This window comes from Camelus bactrianus, chromosome 17 (genome assembly GCF_048773025.1).
Source record: "Camelus bactrianus isolate YW-2024 breed Bactrian camel chromosome 17, ASM4877302v1, whole genome shotgun sequence".
In the NCBI taxonomy this organism is placed as follows: domain Eukaryota; kingdom Metazoa; phylum Chordata; class Mammalia; order Artiodactyla; family Camelidae; genus Camelus; species Camelus bactrianus.
Genome location: NC_133555.1, coordinates 32,814,604 through 32,835,861, shown reverse-complemented (window position 1 = coordinate 32,835,861; position 21,258 = coordinate 32,814,604). Strand labels below are relative to the sequence as shown.

At 41.6% G+C, this 21,258-nt stretch overlaps 1 protein-coding gene across 1 annotated transcript in view; it reads left to right on the top strand.

Moving 5' to 3' along the window:
- The window catches only part of DOCK3 (dedicator of cytokinesis 3), a 299,153-nt gene that overhangs the window by 198,351 nt on the left and 79,544 nt on the right, over nucleotides 1-21,258 (top strand). The window contains exons 14-21 of the mRNA XM_074344805.1: nucleotides 2,639-2,764; nucleotides 12,342-12,466; nucleotides 13,951-14,113; nucleotides 14,597-14,703; nucleotides 15,257-15,428; nucleotides 15,801-15,898; nucleotides 18,017-18,100; nucleotides 19,114-19,214. Of these exons, the coding sequence (XP_074200906.1) occupies nucleotides 2,639-2,764; nucleotides 12,342-12,466; nucleotides 13,951-14,113; nucleotides 14,597-14,703; nucleotides 15,257-15,428; nucleotides 15,801-15,898; nucleotides 18,017-18,100; nucleotides 19,114-19,214 (976 nt within the window). The remainder of the gene's footprint in view (nucleotides 1-2,638; nucleotides 2,765-12,341; nucleotides 12,467-13,950; nucleotides 14,114-14,596; nucleotides 14,704-15,256; nucleotides 15,429-15,800; nucleotides 15,899-18,016; nucleotides 18,101-19,113; nucleotides 19,215-21,258) is intronic.

Here is a 21,258-nt window from a genome sequence, read left to right as displayed (position 1 = left end):
AGGAAATGATTTAGTGGCTGAACCAGGAGCCCAGGTTTCCATACTCCAGGCCACTGGCATTTCCACTCTATTGTCAAGCTTCTGAACGTGGGTTTTCCACTGCTGGACTCTGGGGTCTTTGTGTCAGAGAATTTCATAGATTGTTCAAGGATAGTTCTGGTCTTTATTAGTCGCCTTAATTAAAGATACATCTTTATTAAAAATATTAATTCTTTTTGCTATAAACTCTCTCCCTTCTGAGTTAAGCGTCATGGCCAGCTTATTGCCTTGGCAATTCTGTTTCAGAAGTCAGTAGTGTTTTCCCCTCAAGTCAAATCATACAAAAATGCAGAAGGAATTGCGATATCGGTTTTGAGTGCTGAGAGTAAATGCGTCATCCAGCAGTAAACAGATCTCTTAGGTGCAGCTTTGATATGTGTGGCTCTTCATTTCCATTGTTGGCCTCTTAGATATGTAGCCACAAATCCAACTTTTAGCAAATAAAACAGTTGATGCATTGGTTTCCTGTATATTTTTTAATGGCTTTTAAGCACAGCTTTATTTATGTATCTTGGGCTAAAATTAATTTACATTATTAACTCTCATCCAGCTCTTCCACAAGGGATGGGGATAAAGAGGAACTGGGGCCAGGTTGCTGACCCTCCAATGTTCCATATAGGTTTCAGTTTATCCAGTTACTTTCTTATGGAATAGTCTCTAACTTGAGATGAAATTCAGTAAGAAAACAGTTTTCTTGTGTCAGGGATCAGATTAACAGAGAAATTGCATAGACTTAGTTGCTTTCACGCTCTTTGACTTGAGGGCTGGATGGTTGGTGGCAGAACACCAAGTGTTGCTGAGGGATGGTTGTGTACTTGGTAGGTGAGTGGGTCACTTTTCTGTGTTATTCATGGAGGCTCTTTGGTCCTGAGAACCATGCCTTAGCATTATTTGGCATGTGCCTTAATCACCCAGGGTTTCAGAACCAAAAAAGAGATCCAGAAGTTCCAGGATCCCAACCCCTTCAAAAGGAGATGGAGTTTTTTTTCTCCATTTTCTTTTTTTTTTTTTTTAATTGAAGTGTTGAAGTATAGTTGATTTACAGTATTAGTTTCAGGTATACAACATGTGATTCAGTATTTTTATAGATTATATGCCATTTAAAGTTATTACAAGATAATGATTGTACTTTCCTGTGCTGTACAATATATCCTTGTTGCTTATTTATTTTATACATAGTAGTTTGTATCTCTTAATCCAAGGAATGGAGTTTTTATAGCCTTCATTGGTGGTTTCTTTCATGTTTCATGTGCCTTTTCACTTGCTCTCTTGCATAAACTGAAGCCCTCTTATTGGTCACGTTTGGAGCCGGAGAGCAGCTACTCAGGTTCTCTCTTTTTTTTTTTTTTTTTTTAACATTTTTTATTGATTTATAATAATTTTATAATGTTGTGTCAAATTCCAGTGTAGAGCACAATTTTTCAGTTATACATGAACATATATATATATTCACTGTCACATTTTTTTTGCTGTGAGCTACCACAAGATCTTGTATATATTTCCCTGTGCTATACAGTATAATCTTGTTTATCTATTCTACATTTTGAAATCCCAGTCTATCCCTTCCCACCCTCAGGTTCTCTTTGAGTAGCTCAGAAGCTACATATGACTTCTTGCCCCTTCAGTCTACATCCTCACAAATTGCACTTGGCATGTCTAGGCCAATTTGGTTGCTCAGAAAATAAGGTGATGGAAGGTAGTCTGTGAGTATTTGAATAAATCCTTGCCAATGCAGAATGGTAAGAGTGCCCTCATGGATTTTTTTTTCCTTTGCCTTCCAACTGCCATCTCAAATTCTGGAAAATGTCTCATCCTTAGCTATCTGCTCCAAGCTAGGCCATCTCCTAGGTCAGTGGATTCCTGTTCACTCAGAGGATATGATTTTAATGATAGCTGTGTAAAGATACTGCAGATAAATGAGCTGAGGTTGTGGTGTAGGGATGAGGACCTCCCAAACTGCTTTCTTCTGCAGAAATCATTGTGGTCTGGGTTCTGGCCCCCAGCCTTTCAGGTTCATAAACTAAATATAATTGAGTCCATCAAGTGATTAGGTTATAAAAATTACTTTAGGGTGACCAAATCCCAAACACAGATTATCTAACCAGAATGCCAACTGGAATACCATATGTCTGCTTTTCAGGGCACTGTGACCCTGGTGTTACTGACACCTGGGACTTCATGGGCATAAGCCCAGGATTTCTTGGGGAGATACATTTAGCTGAAGCAGTGAGATCATCCTGAGGTTCTATCTGGCTGCAGTAGAACTGTATTTCCTCCCCTGACCCAGCAGTGAGAGTACATGCTCCTAGTTACTAGAATACTTGGATCTGCTAGATCAGTGTCTGCGACTCTTCTGTCTGACTTCTCTCTTTCTCTGCTTCTCTGTCCCCTCTCCCCTCTCCATTCCCAGGCCATTCTTATTCTATAACTCTATTGGTTACTGTCTCCATTCTAGCTACCACTTTCTATATCAAAATTTTTCTCAAGAAAAATGCTGGATTTTGCACGTTTTCCTCTGAAAAAACTGTGATTCTTTGTATGTACTACAGTACAGAGTGGAAGTGTGGTTCTGAGTAAGATACTGCTTTTGTTTTTGCAGGTCTTATCATTTCTCTGCAGCTTCTTCGTGGAGACATGGAACAGATTAGGAGAGAAAATCCTATGATATTTAATAGGGGACTGGCAATTACAAGAAAATTGGGATTTCCTGATGTCATCATGCCAGGTAGGCAGAACTTCTTGGGGCTGGGATGGGAGAAGGGTTTGAGGATGGAGTCCAGTGCTTCTCTTATGGTGGAGCGGGTGGTGACGTGTGCGGTGGAGGAGCCCTGCAGCCATTAAAAGCCTCTACAGCCGAAGTCAGGTTGCTGGCTGCGGTCTGCAGCCAGTGGCTCCTTTGGCTCTTGTGGCATTTGTTCTTTTCCAGAAGCCCCCATATACGTATATTCACCAGTGCAACATGACAGTCCAGCAGCTGGGCTTCGTTGTCTCCTATGAAGACTAGATGGTAGGATTCAACACAGAACTTCTCATGGGGATGCTTTTTACACTCTTCTCTTTTATTACATTTCTTAGAAAAGAATCCCCTCACAATAACTTCCTCTTTAAGGAAAATAGTGCCTGTAGTATCAATGAATCCCAATTCATGTAGGAATAGCAGATAACATTTCTATCAGAAAAATGCATTGTAATGAAAAAAAAATTATATATTAGGAAAATGGATCAGGCAGAATGGTACAAATTGGGCACTGTGAATAGTACTACCTGGCCGGTTTCTCAGGAATTATTTAACCCCCTTCATCTAATGCCTGATGGGGAGCAAGGGAAGAGAGTGGGAATGCATTGACCCTCAAGTGTGGTTCCAGCAGATCAGTCCCTAGTTCATGCTTCCTAGTCAGGCAGATACAGGCGAAGCTGGAGAAGTGTATCCAAACAGGCCATCGGAGCCAAAGGGGCTGTAGGGAGTGAGGGAACAGTAGAGACATGGCTCAGGTGGATGGCAGGTGGTCTCATAACCACAGAAGATGTGAACAAGGAGGGGGAAAGCAGACCAGGCCAATAGCTGGTTGTCTGGATGGATTACAGAAGGAGTAGACCTACCCCTTCCCTTGAGTTTTAATGTTCCACTATAAGTTTGTTTGCCATTATTTAAAAGGGTCAAGCCAGACTAGACTGAACTAACTGATTGTGACCAGTCTAAATATCACCTACTTGGCTTCATGGTGCTCTAAAATCCTCTTGTTGGAAATATTCGCCAGCATGTACCCAGAGAGGAGTATGACCTGAGCGTAGGGAAGGCCCATATAATGGATTATAACACTGGCTGCCTTCTAACTGCCCACATTATGCCCAGACTTGTTCTCTGCTGCCTTCATTCTCTCTCCATAGACACTGTGAAAGCAGAGCAAGCTGCTGTGAACAGCTTTCATCTCCTGCTCATGCACACAGGAGGGACTTTTGGATAAGAATCCTGGGCCATTCGGTCAATTCCATATTTATCTTTAAATGTTAAGGAGACTTCATGCTTATGAAAGGCCCCCATCTGGCTGTTGTAGGATTGATGTCCTCCACAGGGTGTTTCTCCCATCCTGTCCTGACAGCATTCCTTAGCCCTCTATTGCCCTGGTAATCAGAAAAAGATGAGCCCAGGCATAGTCCTTGGCTTCTTGGTAATGTGTCATTGAAGAGAGAATCAGTGGTTACCAAAATTGACCTTGTGATCTTTTTAAAATTAGATATCCAGGCTCATGATGTGGAGTCATACATTCTTTAAAAAATGTACTTAAAGTCTTTTCTTTCTTTTAAGAAGGTATTTGTCTAAGATTCGGGCATTTCCTTCCTGTTGGCCTTCACAGAGTCATAGAATCAAAACAAAGTGAGCAAAGACTAGAAAAGAACAAGTAAGATTTGTAAAGCAAACTTTAATTTCAAGAGTTACAGTATTCAGACCTCATCTATGGAAAGAGATCTTTCTGTGGAGCACTCTGCATCTCTTTTTATCATTGGCACACAGGCTTATAAAGGACTTTTGGGTATGTTAGACATGACTGTGGAAATCAGCAGTATCAGGCATTGGTGAGGCAAACAGGTTAACGGGGTTTTCCCTCCCTTTGTCCCACAAGGCTGCAACACGGGCAGTCCTGGAATGTGCAGGCTGGAGCTGTGAGTGTACCACCTGCTGCGTTGTCTGCCCTTGAGGTACTGAGTGCTGGAGCTGAAAGTGAAGATTGATTCACAGGCAGGAAGCAGTTCTTGATGCATCTGTCCCTCTTTTACTCTTTCTCCCCCTGAGGAAAGAACTTTTTGAACAGATGGTCACTCTCAGGATTGTATGCTAATAATTGACAGCACCCTTAATGCACCCCAAGATACCATCAGACTGGGTTTGCCACCCTTGGGCAAGGTGATAGGGCTGGCCCTGCAGGTCCTGCTGGAGCAGTGGGAAAAGTGTGCAGCAGTGTTTTACACTGTGGTCAACCTGTCTTGGGAACCTGCCTGTGGCAGGAAGTCCCTTGGTAAGGTTGCGCCTCCACCTACAGCTGGCCCACTCTTTACCTGTGGGAATATTGTACCTGGGCTGCAGTGGTCCCTCAGCCCTTACAGTGCTGGCATGACCACATTACAAGTAGTTGCAACTTTTTGACACACAGACATATGGGAAATGAACAAGGAAATAAATTATGTCAGTAACTGTGAGCATGTCAACACTTAAGTCTGAGAAATTAGAGTAAATGGAAAAATTAGAATTATTCATATACTGTGATTCTTATTTTAAAACTACCAGCATTTGGCAGAAACCATCAGACACTCATTTGGGGAGGTCTTTTTTGTTAAATGACCCAGATAGGTCCTTGTCTGTAACTCTGTACAGTTACAGAGTTCAGACAGGCTTTAACCGCCCCGGCATCTAACTTACCATTTTGAGAAAGGTCCTTCCAGTGGTCTCCCCACTGCTTTCCGTGAGCGTGTATGTACACACCACGTGACTGCTGTGAACGGGAGATGTACTGCTCTTTGCCACAGCTGAGCCCTGACTCCATGGCCATCCAGCTGTGCTCATGACCCACGGTAGTGAGCAAGAGGCAAGGCACCGTTGCTGGTGGTCTGGGAGGTCCAAGAGAAGGCACATCAATCCAGGAAATGCCATCCTAGATTACAGAAGAATAAATAGATAAGAAAATTTAAGCCTAATTTTGAAACTGAGCACTTAACAATGTTTTGTTGATTTATCACAATATTTCTGTGGGTACTTCCTCCTTTCCTCCAGACTCAGTTTAGTACAAAAGCTAATAACTCCATAGTACACTTTTACTCCTTTCTTAGATTTTTTTCAAGAAAATGGGCAGGAAATACTGGAGCAGGAAAGGCATTTCAGGTGAACAAGTTGAAGTTAACTTTGTTTTCTGTGACTAATGTATCAGAATTAGCCAAAATAAAACTTTAAAGAAAACGGTCAGCCAGAAGACTGTAAACTGAAAGGAATGATCTAAAACCTCTTGCTCAGGAACAGACTGTACCCTTCTCCAGACCACATCTAAGCCCATAGAGATGTGCCACCAGCTTCTATGTAGTTCTCTAATTCTTAGCTTTCCTGGAAAGTCTGTTTCCTGGAGTTGGTGGAAATACAGAGCACTGCCATGGCTTTGTGGGAAATACAACATTTTAACTTGTTTTCTAAGTCTTGAATTTTCAAGATGTCATTAACTGTGGGTGATATGGGCCAAGTTTTCATATTAGTTAAATGAGCTTCTGTCTTGTCAGAAGAAACCTGCCCTTGATTGTGTTCTAGCTGATGACTAAGTGTTTCCTAAAGCAGTAGTTCTCTAGTTTCAGTGTCAGAATCACCAGCAAGGCTTGGAAAAACACAGATCGCTGAGCCCACCCCAAGGGTTTCTGATACAGCAGGATTGGGGTGGGACCCAGGAAGTCGCATTCCTCACAAGCTTTCGAGTGATGGTGATGCTGCTGGTTTAGGACCCTCTTTGAGAACTGGGTCCTACAGAGTAGTCTGCTTTAGGGATGCTTTGCTCCTCCCTGAGTCAGACCTGGCACAAGCTCCTCCCTGGGTTCCTCTCTGTGTTGCCCTGACCTTACCGGTTAGAAGGCAGCAAGCTATGCAGGCATGGCATCCCTCTAGGGAGCCCCCTGACTCTTGCCCTTGTGCTCAGAAATACACTCTGTCCTTTGTTTTGACCCCTGATAAAAAGTGCATGCTTCATCACCAACCTGCAAGTGAGGTTATTTTCTCTTTTCCTGTTTGTCTTAATTGTTCTTGTTTCTCTCTGTGCTGTCCCCTCATTCTCGCCCCTTTCTTTCTGGTGCAGAGATGAAGATAGTTGGGTGTAAGTTCCTGCTTTTGTGTGTCCTGTCTGCTTTTTGCCTGCTTTGTTTCCATCTTCATTTGTTTCATGGAATGTTGCAATACTCGGGTGGGATGTCATGTACATTATTAATCCTTCATCAGCCTCACATTTTGGGATGACTGACCAGACATTAGAGAAGCTGCCAGCTCAGCCTAGAAAACTGTGTATTACTTTGGGTGTTCATTAAGATCAGAGAAAACTAAGGACATGTTGGAATGTTTAGAAAACCGTAACAAGCCCTAGGTATATATAGATACAGGGATGGATTTATATGAGGTAGATCAGCTACTCCCATTGAAAAGAAAATGCGTAGTGCTTATCCCAAGCTACAGAGAATCAGAAAGGCAGAAAGCTTTTCTTTTCAGCTCTGCTGGACACATCTCATACAAACAGCAAACACACAGAGACATGACTTTTGAAGGAAAGCTCTCCTCAAGAGAGTGATGAAAGTATTTACCACAAGTAGATTCATAAGACTGTTGTCAGTCTGAGTGTCAAATGAAGCTTTGGCAATATCTTTAAGGCATTGTTTAGGAATGATTATATCTAATCCTACAGCAGGTAGGAAGACCATCACATCCCTTGCCCAGGAAAGGAGTAAGCATATACAGTGATGTCACACTATGCCCATTCCTGTCATCCTGTTGGAGCGGATAACATCACTGACTTGTAGCAATAGAAACCAGTAGAAGTGTGACACTGAAGACATGGTTAGAAAAATAAAGAACCTGTCTTTCCTGGATACTCTAAAGAAATCCTCCGAAGAGCCTTTTTATTTAGTCTCTTCCTCAAAATAAGAACTACTACAACATAAAACATTAGTGATGTGTCTGAAACTGTCCATATTGAATGGTAGTTAGCATCTCCACATCTCCGTGAATGCTGTCAGGAGACTCCTAATCTGACAACAGGTCAAATTGGCACCATCTCTAGCAGGCTGCTGTGTCTGCTGGGAGAAAGTTAATTCTAGTTTTTAGTCTTAAGGGAAAGAAAACACTATCCATAGAAGCCCTTCCTAATCCTATCTAGGATTAGACAAGGTCTAAATAATACAGTATTAGATACTATTATCCTAGAACCCAAAGCCTCCAAATATGTGACATGAGTAATTTATACAGAAGGAACATGAATATAATAAAGAATCCAAATAAGACCAAGTGTCCTAACCTGTGTGGGCTGTCCTGGATCATTTTTCCTGGGGTAGAATCCCACCTAGGCTGGGACAGTGTCGTTCCCAAATTCCAGGTAAGGCTGCAGTGTTTAGTAAGAGATTCTTTTGCCAACAGACATTCTGGTGCCTGAGCTGTACCTCAGAGGTTCTGCAACCTCTACAGAGACTGCTCTTAGAGAAGACCCGAAGAGCACCTTGTGAGCTGCTTCTCCAGAATCCTGCTGGAGGGCAGGTCTTTGGAGGACTAGACCTGGCCACTGAGCCATGCAATTCTCTCACTGCCGGATGCAGCTCTGTCACAGTGCTCCCCAGCCCCTGAATCTTTCTTGTAGTTGAAAAGCACTGTTTCATTCTAAGACCTCTCACTCCCTAAGAACCCATGTTACCGACCAATACCTGATATAATAAGATGGCCTCAGGTTCACTACTCTGCTCCTTCCCAACAGCTATTAAATGTAGATTTATAGGAATCTGGACTTTTAATGTGTAGTTGCAGTGTAGTGATGCTGTTATTGACAAATGAACACTCCAAGTGTCAGCAAACTATATATAGCCTACAGGCCAAATCCAACCAGCAGCCTGTTTTTGTACTACCTACCAGCTGAGAATGGTTTTTTACATTTTAAAAGAATTGTGAAAACAAAGAACATGTGAGAGTGATCTGTATGATCCACAAAGCCTAGAATACTTAACTATCTGGCCTCTTATAGAAAAAGTTTGCCAACCTCTGCTTACTCTTAAGTCCTTAGTTCTGTGGCATGCATCTATACCAACAATTGGCACTGGTTGCCATGTGAAACTGTGAAAGGGACAAAGATTATTTACTCTGAAGCTCTCTTACAAGAACAACCTCATCCATTCATCTTTCCATTCAAGGAACTCTGTTGCATGTTAGCCGAGCACCAATCATTCAGAGAAATGAAGCATTGCTGATGTTGTTAGATGCTCTGCCAACCTTGGGAAGCAGAGGACACCTAACAAAGGGAGGCAGGGCTGCCCTCATCAATACTTAATCCCACTCCCCACGGAGAAACCTCCCCTCTCCCAGCATTCCTCCATGCTGCCTGAGAGCTGCCCAGTTCCCCACCCCCAGCTAAATTTCACGAACGTCTTCCCAGCAGATTCCCACTTTCTGGTCCCCTGGTGTTAAACCCTGGAGAGCATCAGAATTACCTGATGATCATTAAAAATACATGTATACAAGCCCCACCCAAGGCCTACTGGCATCTCAAGGGGTGAATGTTAGAAACCTAGTTTTAACAAGCTCCCCTGGGTGATTCACATATAGCCAGCCAGTGGTCTGCAGACTAACTGCAGAAACCACTATTCAGGCCTCTCTTTCCCATCCTTATTGTAATGTGCCCATTCTCATCCCTCTCCTGGTAATATTTCCTGAAAATTGTTTCTGAAGTTTACAGGAGCTTCCTGGAGACAGTACCTTAACCCAAAGGCATGATTCCACTTGTAGGCTTGTGAACATGTAACATGCGATAAGGACAGCTAAAGAGCAGAGATCCTGGGAGGCTCCCTGTAAGGCAGGCCTGGGTCATTAGATCCTGGAGCTTTTCGCATTTGTTTCTTCTATTCCAGGAGAATTAGTGGAGAGCTCTATTTAAATGATCCCCCAGAGAGCTTTTGACAAGAAGGCCCTAACAACATTAACTATCACGAAGTGTCATTCTCAAAATTGAGGCTATAATTTGCAAAATTGCAACCCATAAGGCAGCCTAATACCCGTTCTAACTGAGAACGGCCCTGGTCTAGGCAGGTCTGCTCTCCAAATAACAGAGTGGCCAGAGATCTGATGAAATCAGGCTGCTTGAGTCTGTAACTCAGAGGGCACTTATATCGATAAATTTTCTCAGCTAGATGATCACCAAAGTCACTCTTTTTAAACAGAAAATTTTTACGTAAGACTATCTCAGTCCTTCCATTTGAAATTGGCATTTTGGTTTAAAATGCCCTGGAGAGTTGCTGTGTAGAAACTGTGAGCTCACTCTATAAAACCAACACAGACCAAATTCTGTCATTGTTAATCCCCAAGACAGTGCTCAATTTTATATTAATATTTTGTACATTACTAGGAAAAGTTTGAAATGTCTCATTTAAGGACGTATTCATTGTAATATGGTTAACCTTAATATAGAGCCGCAGAAATTTAAAACGTACAATCTAGAATTGTATTGCTGACAGCCAGCAGCTGCTTGTAGAAGTCACGTGGATTATCTTGAGAATAACTTCCAGGGTAATTTTAAACAAAGCACCTATTCCTTAGACGAGACATTAAAATCCTCTAGGCTGTTCACTTTATGCCAAGTCATCCTAGAAATGGAATAATTACTTAAATTCCATAGAAAAGCTAATAAGTAACTAAAAGGCTTTTATCAGAAGGTGCATGTTTCAATTGTTAAACATTCAAAGAGTAATCAACTCTGATTTATCCCATTATAATAGCAATAATCCATAGTAAAGTTCCCAGTTAACTTTGAATTTTACTTTCAGGACTGATTTTATTCGGTTTCTGTCCTGATACTAGCAAACTGATGAATCTGAGTTTCTCTTCTCCTTCTGCTAGCCTTCTCCACCCTCTCTGCACATGTGAGTGTTGTTTTAATGGTATGCCAGGAGGACCCAAGCAGTGATGTCCAAAAGAGGCAGATTAAAGTTCCAAACTCATCAGAATTCAAAGTAGAAGCTCTCCTCAGCCCAGGAGGAAAGTCTGTGCGGACTACAAGGGTGGGCGCCCTAAAGTCTGTCCCACCTACCCAGCAGTTGCATTTGTGTGTGATTTTCAGAACACATTTTCCTCTTCCCTCCATGGTGGCCTCAGGGCTATTTGTTTGGGGAAAATGACTTTCACACATTAGAGGAAGTTCTCTGGGCTGTCAAAGAATTGCTTCCCCACTTGTGCCAAGGTATTTTGAGAGCATCATGTGACCAGATAACCATAATTGCACTCTTGGGGTGCCTGAAGAATAGATGGTCTGGTCAGGAAGACCCCAAAAGCCCAAGATATATGCCAGACCTGGCCTTTCACTATTTCATGCATAAGAGACACTCAGGCACTTCCAAGTTAGGAAGGGTAGGCAGTGCAGAAAATAGGTCGTCATCATTATCTGACCAATCTGGGAAAACTCACTTGCTAACCAAAAACAAAACCTCTTTATGCCATTGTGATTCCAAGTAATGAACAGATTTAGATAGGCCAGTTTTTCTAAAAACAGAAGTAGAAAGAATTTCTGGCTTCTGAATTGGCTTGCTTTGCAAGTTAATTGTTCCATTAACTTTCAGTTGATTTCTTCAGGCTGCTAACACATCTTCACTTTGGCCTTACCTGTTTTCCTTTGCCATTTTCTTCCTTTAAAGATTTTTTCCCCCACAGCCTTTACTATGTTTTTTTGAAAGTCAAAACCCTTCTATAAAATGTGTAAGTAAAACTGTTCATGTTACAGGTTTAGAAGCCTAATTAATAAGCTCTTCCTATACATGGAAAGACAATCCCATCCCCCCTAAAAAACAGATGTGAGTTAGATCATTTCAGAACTGCAGTTTGAGCTACTCCTGCTCAGTCTCAAGCAGCAGGTATGAGCTGTGTGGGCTGGAGTCAGAGCGCGGCGAAGAAGGGCACAACAGACTGTCACCAGTGTTTTAGCACCTGTGCTTCTGGAGAATCATCTGCTCCCAGAGCACCTGCAACAAAAAGAAGAAAAACTAACAGTCCGGTGACTTCTGCCTGGCATTCCAGCAGGGAGTAGGATTTGGAGATAAGCCTCCAGAAGGAAGTAGTGTATCCTTTAGTTGGACTCAGAAGGGTTAAGGGTTGCACAAAGAAAACCTAGAAAAGACAAAGGAAACTACTTTTTTTTTTTTTGAAGGAAAGGTGGAGGGAATGGTAGTTAAGACATAGAGGTGATTAAAATAAGTGTTATCCCCGTTGATTCTAAAATCTTTCCTCATTGGGAGGCTTAGATTACAGTTATTCTCCTGAAGAGGAGAGAGACTGAGCAGTTACCTGAAGTCTGCCTTTTCCCACCCTCGGCAAGCTGTGGTGAGCACCTTTAGCATTCAGATTTAGAGAGCACATGACTAACCAACCTGAGTTCTGCTGCTCTGATAACTGGTAGAATGTCCATTGTTATTAACCAAGCTTGGAATGCCCTGGGCACCCACCTGACCCTTGAAGGACCCAAATGCTAGCCTTGTCCTCCATGCATACAGGGCAGTGCGGCTTCTGTGGTCATGAAAACATGACTTTTCTTTCCCTACAGGCGATATCCGCAATGACCTGTACCTAACCCTGGAGAAGGGGGATTTCGAGAGAGGGGGAAAGAGTGTACAGAAGAATATTGAAGTGACCATGTATGTGCTTTATGCAGATGGAGAAATCTTGAAGGTAAGCTTTGCCAGTCAGTTTGGAGTGGAGCCTAATCCTGTAAAAATTTTAGTGCTTCTGTGGACTTGGTCCAGAGACCCATTCTCCTCAGGAAGGACTGAATTCAAATCACCCCATATGCACTCTTCTGTGCCTGTTCCTTTCTTCAAGGAATCCATGCAGCATGCTCTGATAATGACTTCTAGTGTCACACAGCCTTTTTAGAAACTTCCTACTGTCTGACCTGAATCCTTCCTGCTCCAATTTAGACCTATTCCCTTTAGTTCTGTCCTACATGTTACTTTTTCTGCTACCTGTCTAGCATCGAGCTGCCAACTTTTGGTAACTGTTACTAGTTCCCACTCTTTTTGTTCCTTGAGCTAATACAGGAAGTTATATTTGTTCTTTAGTAAAAGGTGGGACTTAGGTACTTGCTGGTTCCAAGTTATGGGACAAGGAATAGCAGACTCAGGCCCTAAAAGACTATTTCTAGCCAGTGCAGTACAAGGATTCTCTGTCACTCTTCATTAAAAGTGAAGACCGGGAGTGCTGTTTTTCTACTGCCATTATGTCAGTTTTCCCCTCAGCCATGTCATGGTGAAGTCCCTGGCAAATAAAAAGACACCATTTGTGTATCACTTGGTAGAGGGAAATCAGACTTTTACAAACCTTGCTTCTATACGTTGACAACAGCCTTATGTAGACAGCCTAGGAATGATCATCTACATTTTATAGAAGGAAAAAGGTAAAATTAGTCAAAATCATCTCCCAAAGTTAGAAAGAAACAGAAGATAATGTTGAAATGGTGGTAGAAAAAGTGATTTGTGTGTCATTTTAAAAACCCACCTCAAGAACTAAGTCATGTCCATTATTTGCTGGATAATGCTGAGGTTAGCAGAGCTGTCAGCTGTTGACACTGCCCCATGTGGACAGGGAACTGCTCCTGATTGTATTGCCCACAGCAGACAGGGAAAGGGCATGGAATTGCATCTTCACAGCAATACTTGGGAACCAGGGTCAAGTTAAGTCTGGCCTACCTTGATTATATCCAAGGATAGTCAGCCAAGGGCAGCCTAAAATGCCAGTGCACCATTGGGCTGAAGATTAGAAAACAAGCACTCTCCTCTTAATTCTTTAATTATTTTTCTGATCTTGAAAGTGCTGTGTAAGTTGACTTCTCCTCTGAGTTCATTGTTTCCTTTCTTAATGAGGATGAAGAGCCAACCTTAGTGATTCAGACACACCACCAGGTTTATTGAACAATATATGTGGTTACTTCTGCCCCAAGGAAAACAAGGAGCATTGTGACTGCTGATTCCTTATGCCATCTGAACAGTTGTTTCCAAAAGTATCAAATCTAAGTCAAATGAATTTTCTCATCTAAAAGATTTGGCCTGATGGGAAAATGAGACCTGCACAATGGGGAAAGTGAAGTGTCCTCATAACACAGAAATCCAGGGGGTTCCTCCAGGAAGATAGTACCTTACTTTGCTTCTCTCTTCCAGGATTGCATCAGCTTGGGTTCAGGAGAGCCGAATAGGAGTTCCTACCACTCCTTCGTCCTCTACCACAGTAATAGTCCTCGCTGGGGAGAAATTATCAAATTGCCCATCCCCATTGACCGGTTCCGGGGCTCCCACCTGCGCTTTGAGTTCAGACACTGTTCTAGTGAGTGAGACTTCTCGTCACATTCCTTTGAGGATATGAATATAACCCTTTCCTCTCTGGAACAGAATTAAGAGGGTTCTTACTATTGGGGCAAGAAAATTAGATGGGATGTCATCAGAGGTTGTTCATTAGACAGTAATTCAAAAACATGGGCTCTGGTCTTGACTTTGCCTAGCATCTGCCCTGGACCCTCTGTCATTCCCTTTTGGGGGTTTCCTTTGTATGCTGCTTCTTAAAGAGGGCCTGCTTTATCAAGACTAGCAATTTAGTTTCTATTTGGGTCTGGATACCCTGTGTACCTTGGAATATAAATGGATACTCAGTCTAGTGCATCTCTCATCATTTTTGCCATCGGGTTACTACCTAATTAATGAACAAAATAAGGAACAAAGAAGTAAAGAGCATAAGTGATAAGCAAAAAGGGAATTTCTGTTAAAAAGCAAAGTTTGGGGCAAAACAACTAACTCTTGGCTCTGATTACAGCAAAGGACAAAGGGGAAAAGAAACTCTTTGGCTTTGCATTCTCACCCCTGATGCGGGACGATGGCACCACCCTCTCAGATGACATCCATGAGCTCTATGTATACAAGGTATGGGGCCTGGCTGTCTCTCACCCCGCTGAGGCCACTCTCACACGTGGTTCTCAGTTATGTAGTGTTCACTGGGCGGGCCAGGGTGTCCAGGGTGGTGAGCTGGTGGAGACAGCAGGACAGCTGTGGGCAGGCTTTTGTCTTCTAAATGTGGTGGGTTTCCTCCCACAAGTAATGCCAGCAGGGCCTTTGTTTCCCACCTCCTACTCCATTAGTAATGGAAATCTGTTCCAATACCTCTGTGCCATTGTGGCCTTGGCTAGTACATTCAGAGACCTGCTATTTGGGATTGTGGTTCTGTCAACTGTTGTAGCTGGTACTCTAGGTTGCCTGCACACCAGGCAGAGGCCACATGCCCTGCCATGTTCTCAAAAGCCGTGTAAGCCATTCTGGGGAGTTTCTGAACAGAAAGCACTCTTTTAAGAGGACCTGAGGCCCAAGGTCCGGCCTTAGGAAGATGAGGGCAAACATCAACCCAGGAATCCCTTGGGACCTGATTTTTACACATGGCATGGCTCAAGAGACATTTTATGTTCTCTACTTTTGCCTGCAGTGTGATGAGAATAGCACGTTTAACAACCACGCTCTGTACCTGGGCCTGCCCTGCTGCAAAGAGGACTACAATGGCTGTCCTAACATCCCCTCCAGCCTCATCTTCCAGCGCAGCACCAAAGAGTCTTTCTTTATTTCCACACAGCTCTCTTCCACCAAACTCACCCAGAACGGTAGGTGATGATGCCTGCAGGGTGGTGCCCTGCACTGTCTTCAGTTGCTGGTTCCATGTTGTTGGTATATGTTAAGAGAGACAGAAAATACCACTTTTTCATGCCACAGTGAGGGGATTCTTTCCATTCAAAGTTGAAGGAATCATTTGGCAGTAGCAGCCTATGAGGTTTCCATGGTTTTAGCAGCTCACTAGTGCACTGTCAGACTTCACAGATGTGTCTTTAGCCTTGATCTCAGCACTCAAGACGCTGTTGTACTGCTCACAGCTATTTCTCTTGCTCCAGATCCCACTTGCCCTTGGCAGGGAGAGTCTGGGCTTTGCTTGTCCATGACATAGACAGGGTTCACCATCTTTTGGGCTTGCTTCCTAGTGGACCTCCTTGCTTTGCTGAAATGGAAGGCCTTTCCAGACCGGATCATGGACATCCTAGGGCGGCTGCGGCATGTCAGCGGGGAGGAAATTGTTAAGGTACGTCTTCACGCAGTTCACACATGCTGCCTGAGCAAGAATCTGGCCATAAGGCCTTATTTCCCCTTGATTTCTGCCAGTAAGCCTCTAAGACCACTTTTGGAGATTATATAATTAGCTGTCTAGAAATAAAAAAAATTTTTTTAATTAGCCTCTTTTTTTAAAGGAGATATCACATCAATTTTATCACCTTTCAGAAACTGTATTTAAGCTTTAAGCCAATTTTCTGACTTGTTTTTCTTCCTAGAAAGCAAAACAGTAACTAAAGGGCAGTGGTAAAAGCACCCTCTCAGAAGTAGTCTCAGCCTGCAAGCCTCTAGGTCTCTCTCTCTCCCTTCCTTGGTTCCCTCACTTTGTAACGCTTTATTTACCACAGACCCAGCCTAATGTCTTTCTGGCTCTACTCTCTTGACTCTCTAGAGGAACTCTCAATACTCTACATTAACTGTAACTGCTGATTTTCCCCAGTCTCTCACTTAGATTCTGTATGAGAGAACTGTTCCTTATTCCCAGCCTCAACTGCTTTATGAAATACTTTTGTGGCATTTCCTATCAAAGGCCTGAGCAGACTGACTGCAACACTGCCAGACCCTAGTTGTTTTCTATAGGGCTTCCCTGCAGTTTGTAGAAACCAGCCTTTTGCCTTACCTGACTTTAGCTCTAGAAAACCCCCAGGCACTTCCTGATGGTGACAGCCCAGCAGATGGATTCTACACAATGGACTGAACTCAGATGAAGGAAAATGGAGGTGCTTTTGGTGATCAGCAAGAGCAGTGGAATGTAGGATAGAAATTAAATCTCAAGAAGGCAACCTGTCTATCAGTGTGCATTCTAACTTCTGTTGTTAGCACAGATGCACTGTCCATACTTTCATTTTACAGCTCCATTGACTCAATACCACACATCATGGTGTCTTCAAATGAGGAACAGTTTTAAAGCTGTGTACCTCTTTGCACTTTTATGGAGTCCTGTATAAACTTTGTGTTAATTAATTGATCAGAGTATCATAAAGTTTTAAAAGAACTCTTTTCAAATAAGCTAATACTAGTTTTTGAAACTTAAGATAAATTTACACTCCATACATTTTTTTCCTTCTAAACACATTAAAAATATTAACCAGTAAACAGACCAGGTATTAAGAAAAGTCTGTGATCTCTGTAAGGCTGAGTTGATGCATCCCTGACAGGAGAACATCCTAGTAGCACATCTGATTTTAGCATCAATATTTGTCTCAAACCAAAAGAGAATGTAAAGAGAATATGCTAGTGTTTTAAATTTTTTTACTTTTTATTAGAAGATTTGAAACATACAAAAAAAGTAGATAGACTAGTATATATAACCCTGCATGTACCCACCACCCAGCCCCAACTATCATCATAAACCTTTGGCCAGTCCTGCCCATCAACCCCCCACCCATGCCTTCTATCTTACATTGTTTTGAAATAAGTTGTAAACATTGTATCATTAAATTGCATTTTGACCTATTTATTATTCTCTCCCAGGACTTTTGCATTTTAGAAAGAAAAAGGCTCATGCTCAAAAAAAAAGATTCTTCCAGATCTTTTACCCTCATTGACAGTCCTCATCAGCTACACTCTCCCTTCTTCAGGGATACTTATTTCTAGACCAAAAAATAGTTTCTGTTGGTAAGGCCTAGATTGCCCCACCCTCATCCAGATGTCCTCTACAGAGCAAGGCCATAGTAGAGAATGAGGGACTACTGAACCTTATGGGTGTCCCAGGAAAGTGACCTCTTTTTCTCAAAACGAATTTGCCATCAAAATTATTTAGATTATCTCTATTTCAAGATTACTGTTCTACATGGATGTCCTAGGTTTTTTAGGTAATTGTTCTTTCCTTGGAAGTTTAGCACTTACCCAACAGGAAGAGCCTTTCTGGGTCTCTCTCTCAGGGCCCTTTGGACTATAAGCACACACCCCAGGTCCACCTGGTTGTCTCTTAGCTCGGTGGAGGCGGGGTACTAGATTGTTTATAAGTGGTGGTGTGAGATCTTAGATCTTTGACTGTTTATTGGGAGATAAATTCATTGATGTGTGGAAGTCTGACCATGCGTACAAGGTCCTAAGACCTGAACCTTTGACTTTTATGCTTTTGCAGTTTCTTCAGGACATCTTAGATACACTCTTTGTGATTTTGGATGATAATACAGAGAAATACGGCCTGTTGGTGTTTCAATCTTTGGTAAGGCTCACCTTTCCTGATTTTTATTAATTATTACTGTCACATATTTTTAAAAATCTACGGATAACAGTTTATTAGAGAGACTCAATACAAGATGTAGATACTTTCTAGTAGAAAAGGAACTGAGGCATGTCACCCAAGGAAAACCAACAACCAACCTATCAGGCAGATCTCTGCGAGATCAAATGTGAAGAATTCAGTGTGGTCAGGTCTGGACCTCAACTTTGTAGTTTTGATACTCAGTCTCACCACTATTGCATGGTTGCCTACCCCCTGAAATAGTGACCTTCACCAACAAAAGGCCCAGAGACTAATACAGGAAATAGGACAGCCCGGTTTTGCACTTCTAAAGTAGGATACAGTCACCACCAGGAAAGGCAGAGACTCACTTGTTGTGGTTTGAGCATCACACGCTCCCTCTGCAGTTGTTTGGGAACCAGAATCCCAGAAGGTGGCTTAGTGAGAATGGATAGTGATTTGAATGGTTAGTGCATTTTCTTTAACATATCCAGTCCCACAGGAGGTCTGTGTATTCAAGGAGAATCAAATACTCTAAGTCTACCTGATAGATGAGGAGCAGAGGCAAGAATTAGAATGGTACTTGCAATGTTTGTGTCTCTCACTTTTCTTCCTCACTTCATTGGCCAGCCAGCCCCATGCACAGACTTTCTTAGGCGGGTTTGGCTCAGCATACAATTTTTTTTTTTGAGACATCTTAGTGTTTATGCCACCTACGCGGGTATTGTTTTGCCTTCCCCTGGTCCATGTTGTACCGCCCAGCATTATTGTGAAGAGAGAAGCTCAAAGACTGGCATAGACAGATGAGTCCCAAGTTTGAAATGGGAGGCCAGAACGAACATGATGGAAATACAGACACAGAATGGAAATCTTACATTCCGTGGAAACACTAGAGAAAACAATGAGAGTTTGCCATTCCTTGAAGAATCAAGAGTTGTTTCCTGGGGATAGGTTTGAGTCCCCCAGTGAACCCTACTATCCTCCATCTCTCCCAGGTATTCATCATCAACCTGCTCCGAGACATCAAATATTTCCATTTCCGGCCTGTAATGGACACATACATCCAGAAGCACTTTGCTGGAGCCCTGGCATACAAGTAGGTAGTGCTTGGCATCATCATTAGGACTTGTGTTTGTATAGAAAGACAGGCTTTTAAAAAGTTCACTGGCAACCACCATTCATTCAGCTGACGTTTATTTTAAAGCTTCATTTATCTGTTTTTTCCTAGCTGTCGTAAAATACACATAACAAAATTTATCATCTTAATCATTTATAAGTGTACAGCTCAGTGACATTAAGTATGTTTACATTTTTATACAGCCATCAATCACCACCATCCATCTCCAGAACTCTTTTCATCTTGCAAAACTGAAACTCCTCATTCCCCGGGACCCAGTTCTTCTGTAATCACCATTATATTTTCTGTCTATAAATTTGCCTAATCTAGGTACCTCATATAAATTGAATCATACAATATTTGTCTCTTTGTGACTGACTTATCTCACTAATCATAATGTCCTCAGTGTTCATCCATGATGTAGCATGTGTCAGAATCTCCTTCCTTTTAAAGGCTGGATAATGTTCCATTGTATGTATATACCACATTTTGTTTATCCATTCATCTGTCAGGGAATACTTGGCTATATTCAACCACCTTTTAGCTATCATGAATAGTGCTGCTATGAATATGGGCATACAAATATCTCTTTGAGACCCTGCTTTCAGTTCTTTTGGGTGATCATATGGTAATTCTATTTTTAAATTTTTGAGGAACTACACAACAGTTTTTTACAGTAGCTGCACCATTTTACATCCCCACCAACATACACAAGGGTTCCAGTATCTCTCCATTCTCACCAATACTTGTTACTTTCTGGGTTTTGGGGTTTGTTTGGGTTTTTTTTTTGCATTTTGGAGTTTTTTTTAGTAGTAGCCTTTCTGATGAGTATGATGTGTATCTTGTGGTTTTGAGGTTTTGATCTGTATTGTCCTAATGATTAGTGATTTTGAGTATCTCTTCAAGTGCTTATTCACCATTTGTATATCTTCTTTGGAGAAGAATCTATTAAAGTCCTTTGCCCATTTTTGAATCAGGTTCGTTGGTTCTTTGTTGTTGAGCTGTAGCAGTTCTTTATATATTCTGGATATTAACCCTTTATCAGGGACATGATTTGCAAATCCTTTCTCCCATTGTATTTCAATGTGTTGATTGTGTCCTTTGATGCACTGAAGTCTTCCATTTTGATATAGTTCAGTTTATCTATTTGTATTTTGTTGCCTGTGCTTTTGATGTCATATCCAAGAAATGATTGCTTAATCTGATGTCATGAAGCTTTTCTCTTGTTTTTGTATGAGTTTACAGTTTTACCTCTTACATTTAAGTCTTTGATCCATTTTGAGTTAATTTTTGTTTACTGTGTAACTTGAGTCCAATTTTATTCTTCTGTGTGAATATTTAGTTTTCACAATGTAGTTTGTTGAAAAAGACTATTCTTTCCCCATTTAATGGTCCTGGCATCCCTGTTGAAAATTATTTATTTATTTATTTATTTATTTATTTATTTATTTATTTATTTATTTATTTATATTTGTGAGGATTTATTTCTGGACTATTTTATTCTGTTGATGTATATATCAGTCTTAATGCAAGTACCACCCTGTTTAAACTACTCTTTATAATCAGTTACTCTTTGTAGCAAGTCTGAAATCAGGAAGTATGAGTCCTCTAACTTTGTTCTTCTTTTTTAAGGTTTTGGCTATTTGGGGTCCCTGGAGATTCCATATGAGCTTTAGGATGGATTTTTCTATTTCTGCAAAAAATGCCATTGGGATTTTGATAGAGATTGCATTGAATTTGTAAATCACTTTGAGTAGTGTTGACATCTTAACCATACTGAGTCTTTTAGTCCATAAACACAGATGTGTTTCCACTTATTAGTATCTTCTTTAGTTTCTTCAGCAACATTTTGTAGCTTTCAAAGTACTAGTCTTTTACCCCTTTGGTTAAGTTTATCCCTAAGTATTTTATTCTTTTTTGATTCTACTGTGAATGGATCATTTTCTTGATTTCCTTTTTTGATTGTTCAGCATTAGTGTATAGAAAAACAATCAGTTTATGTATATTGATTTTTGTACCTGCA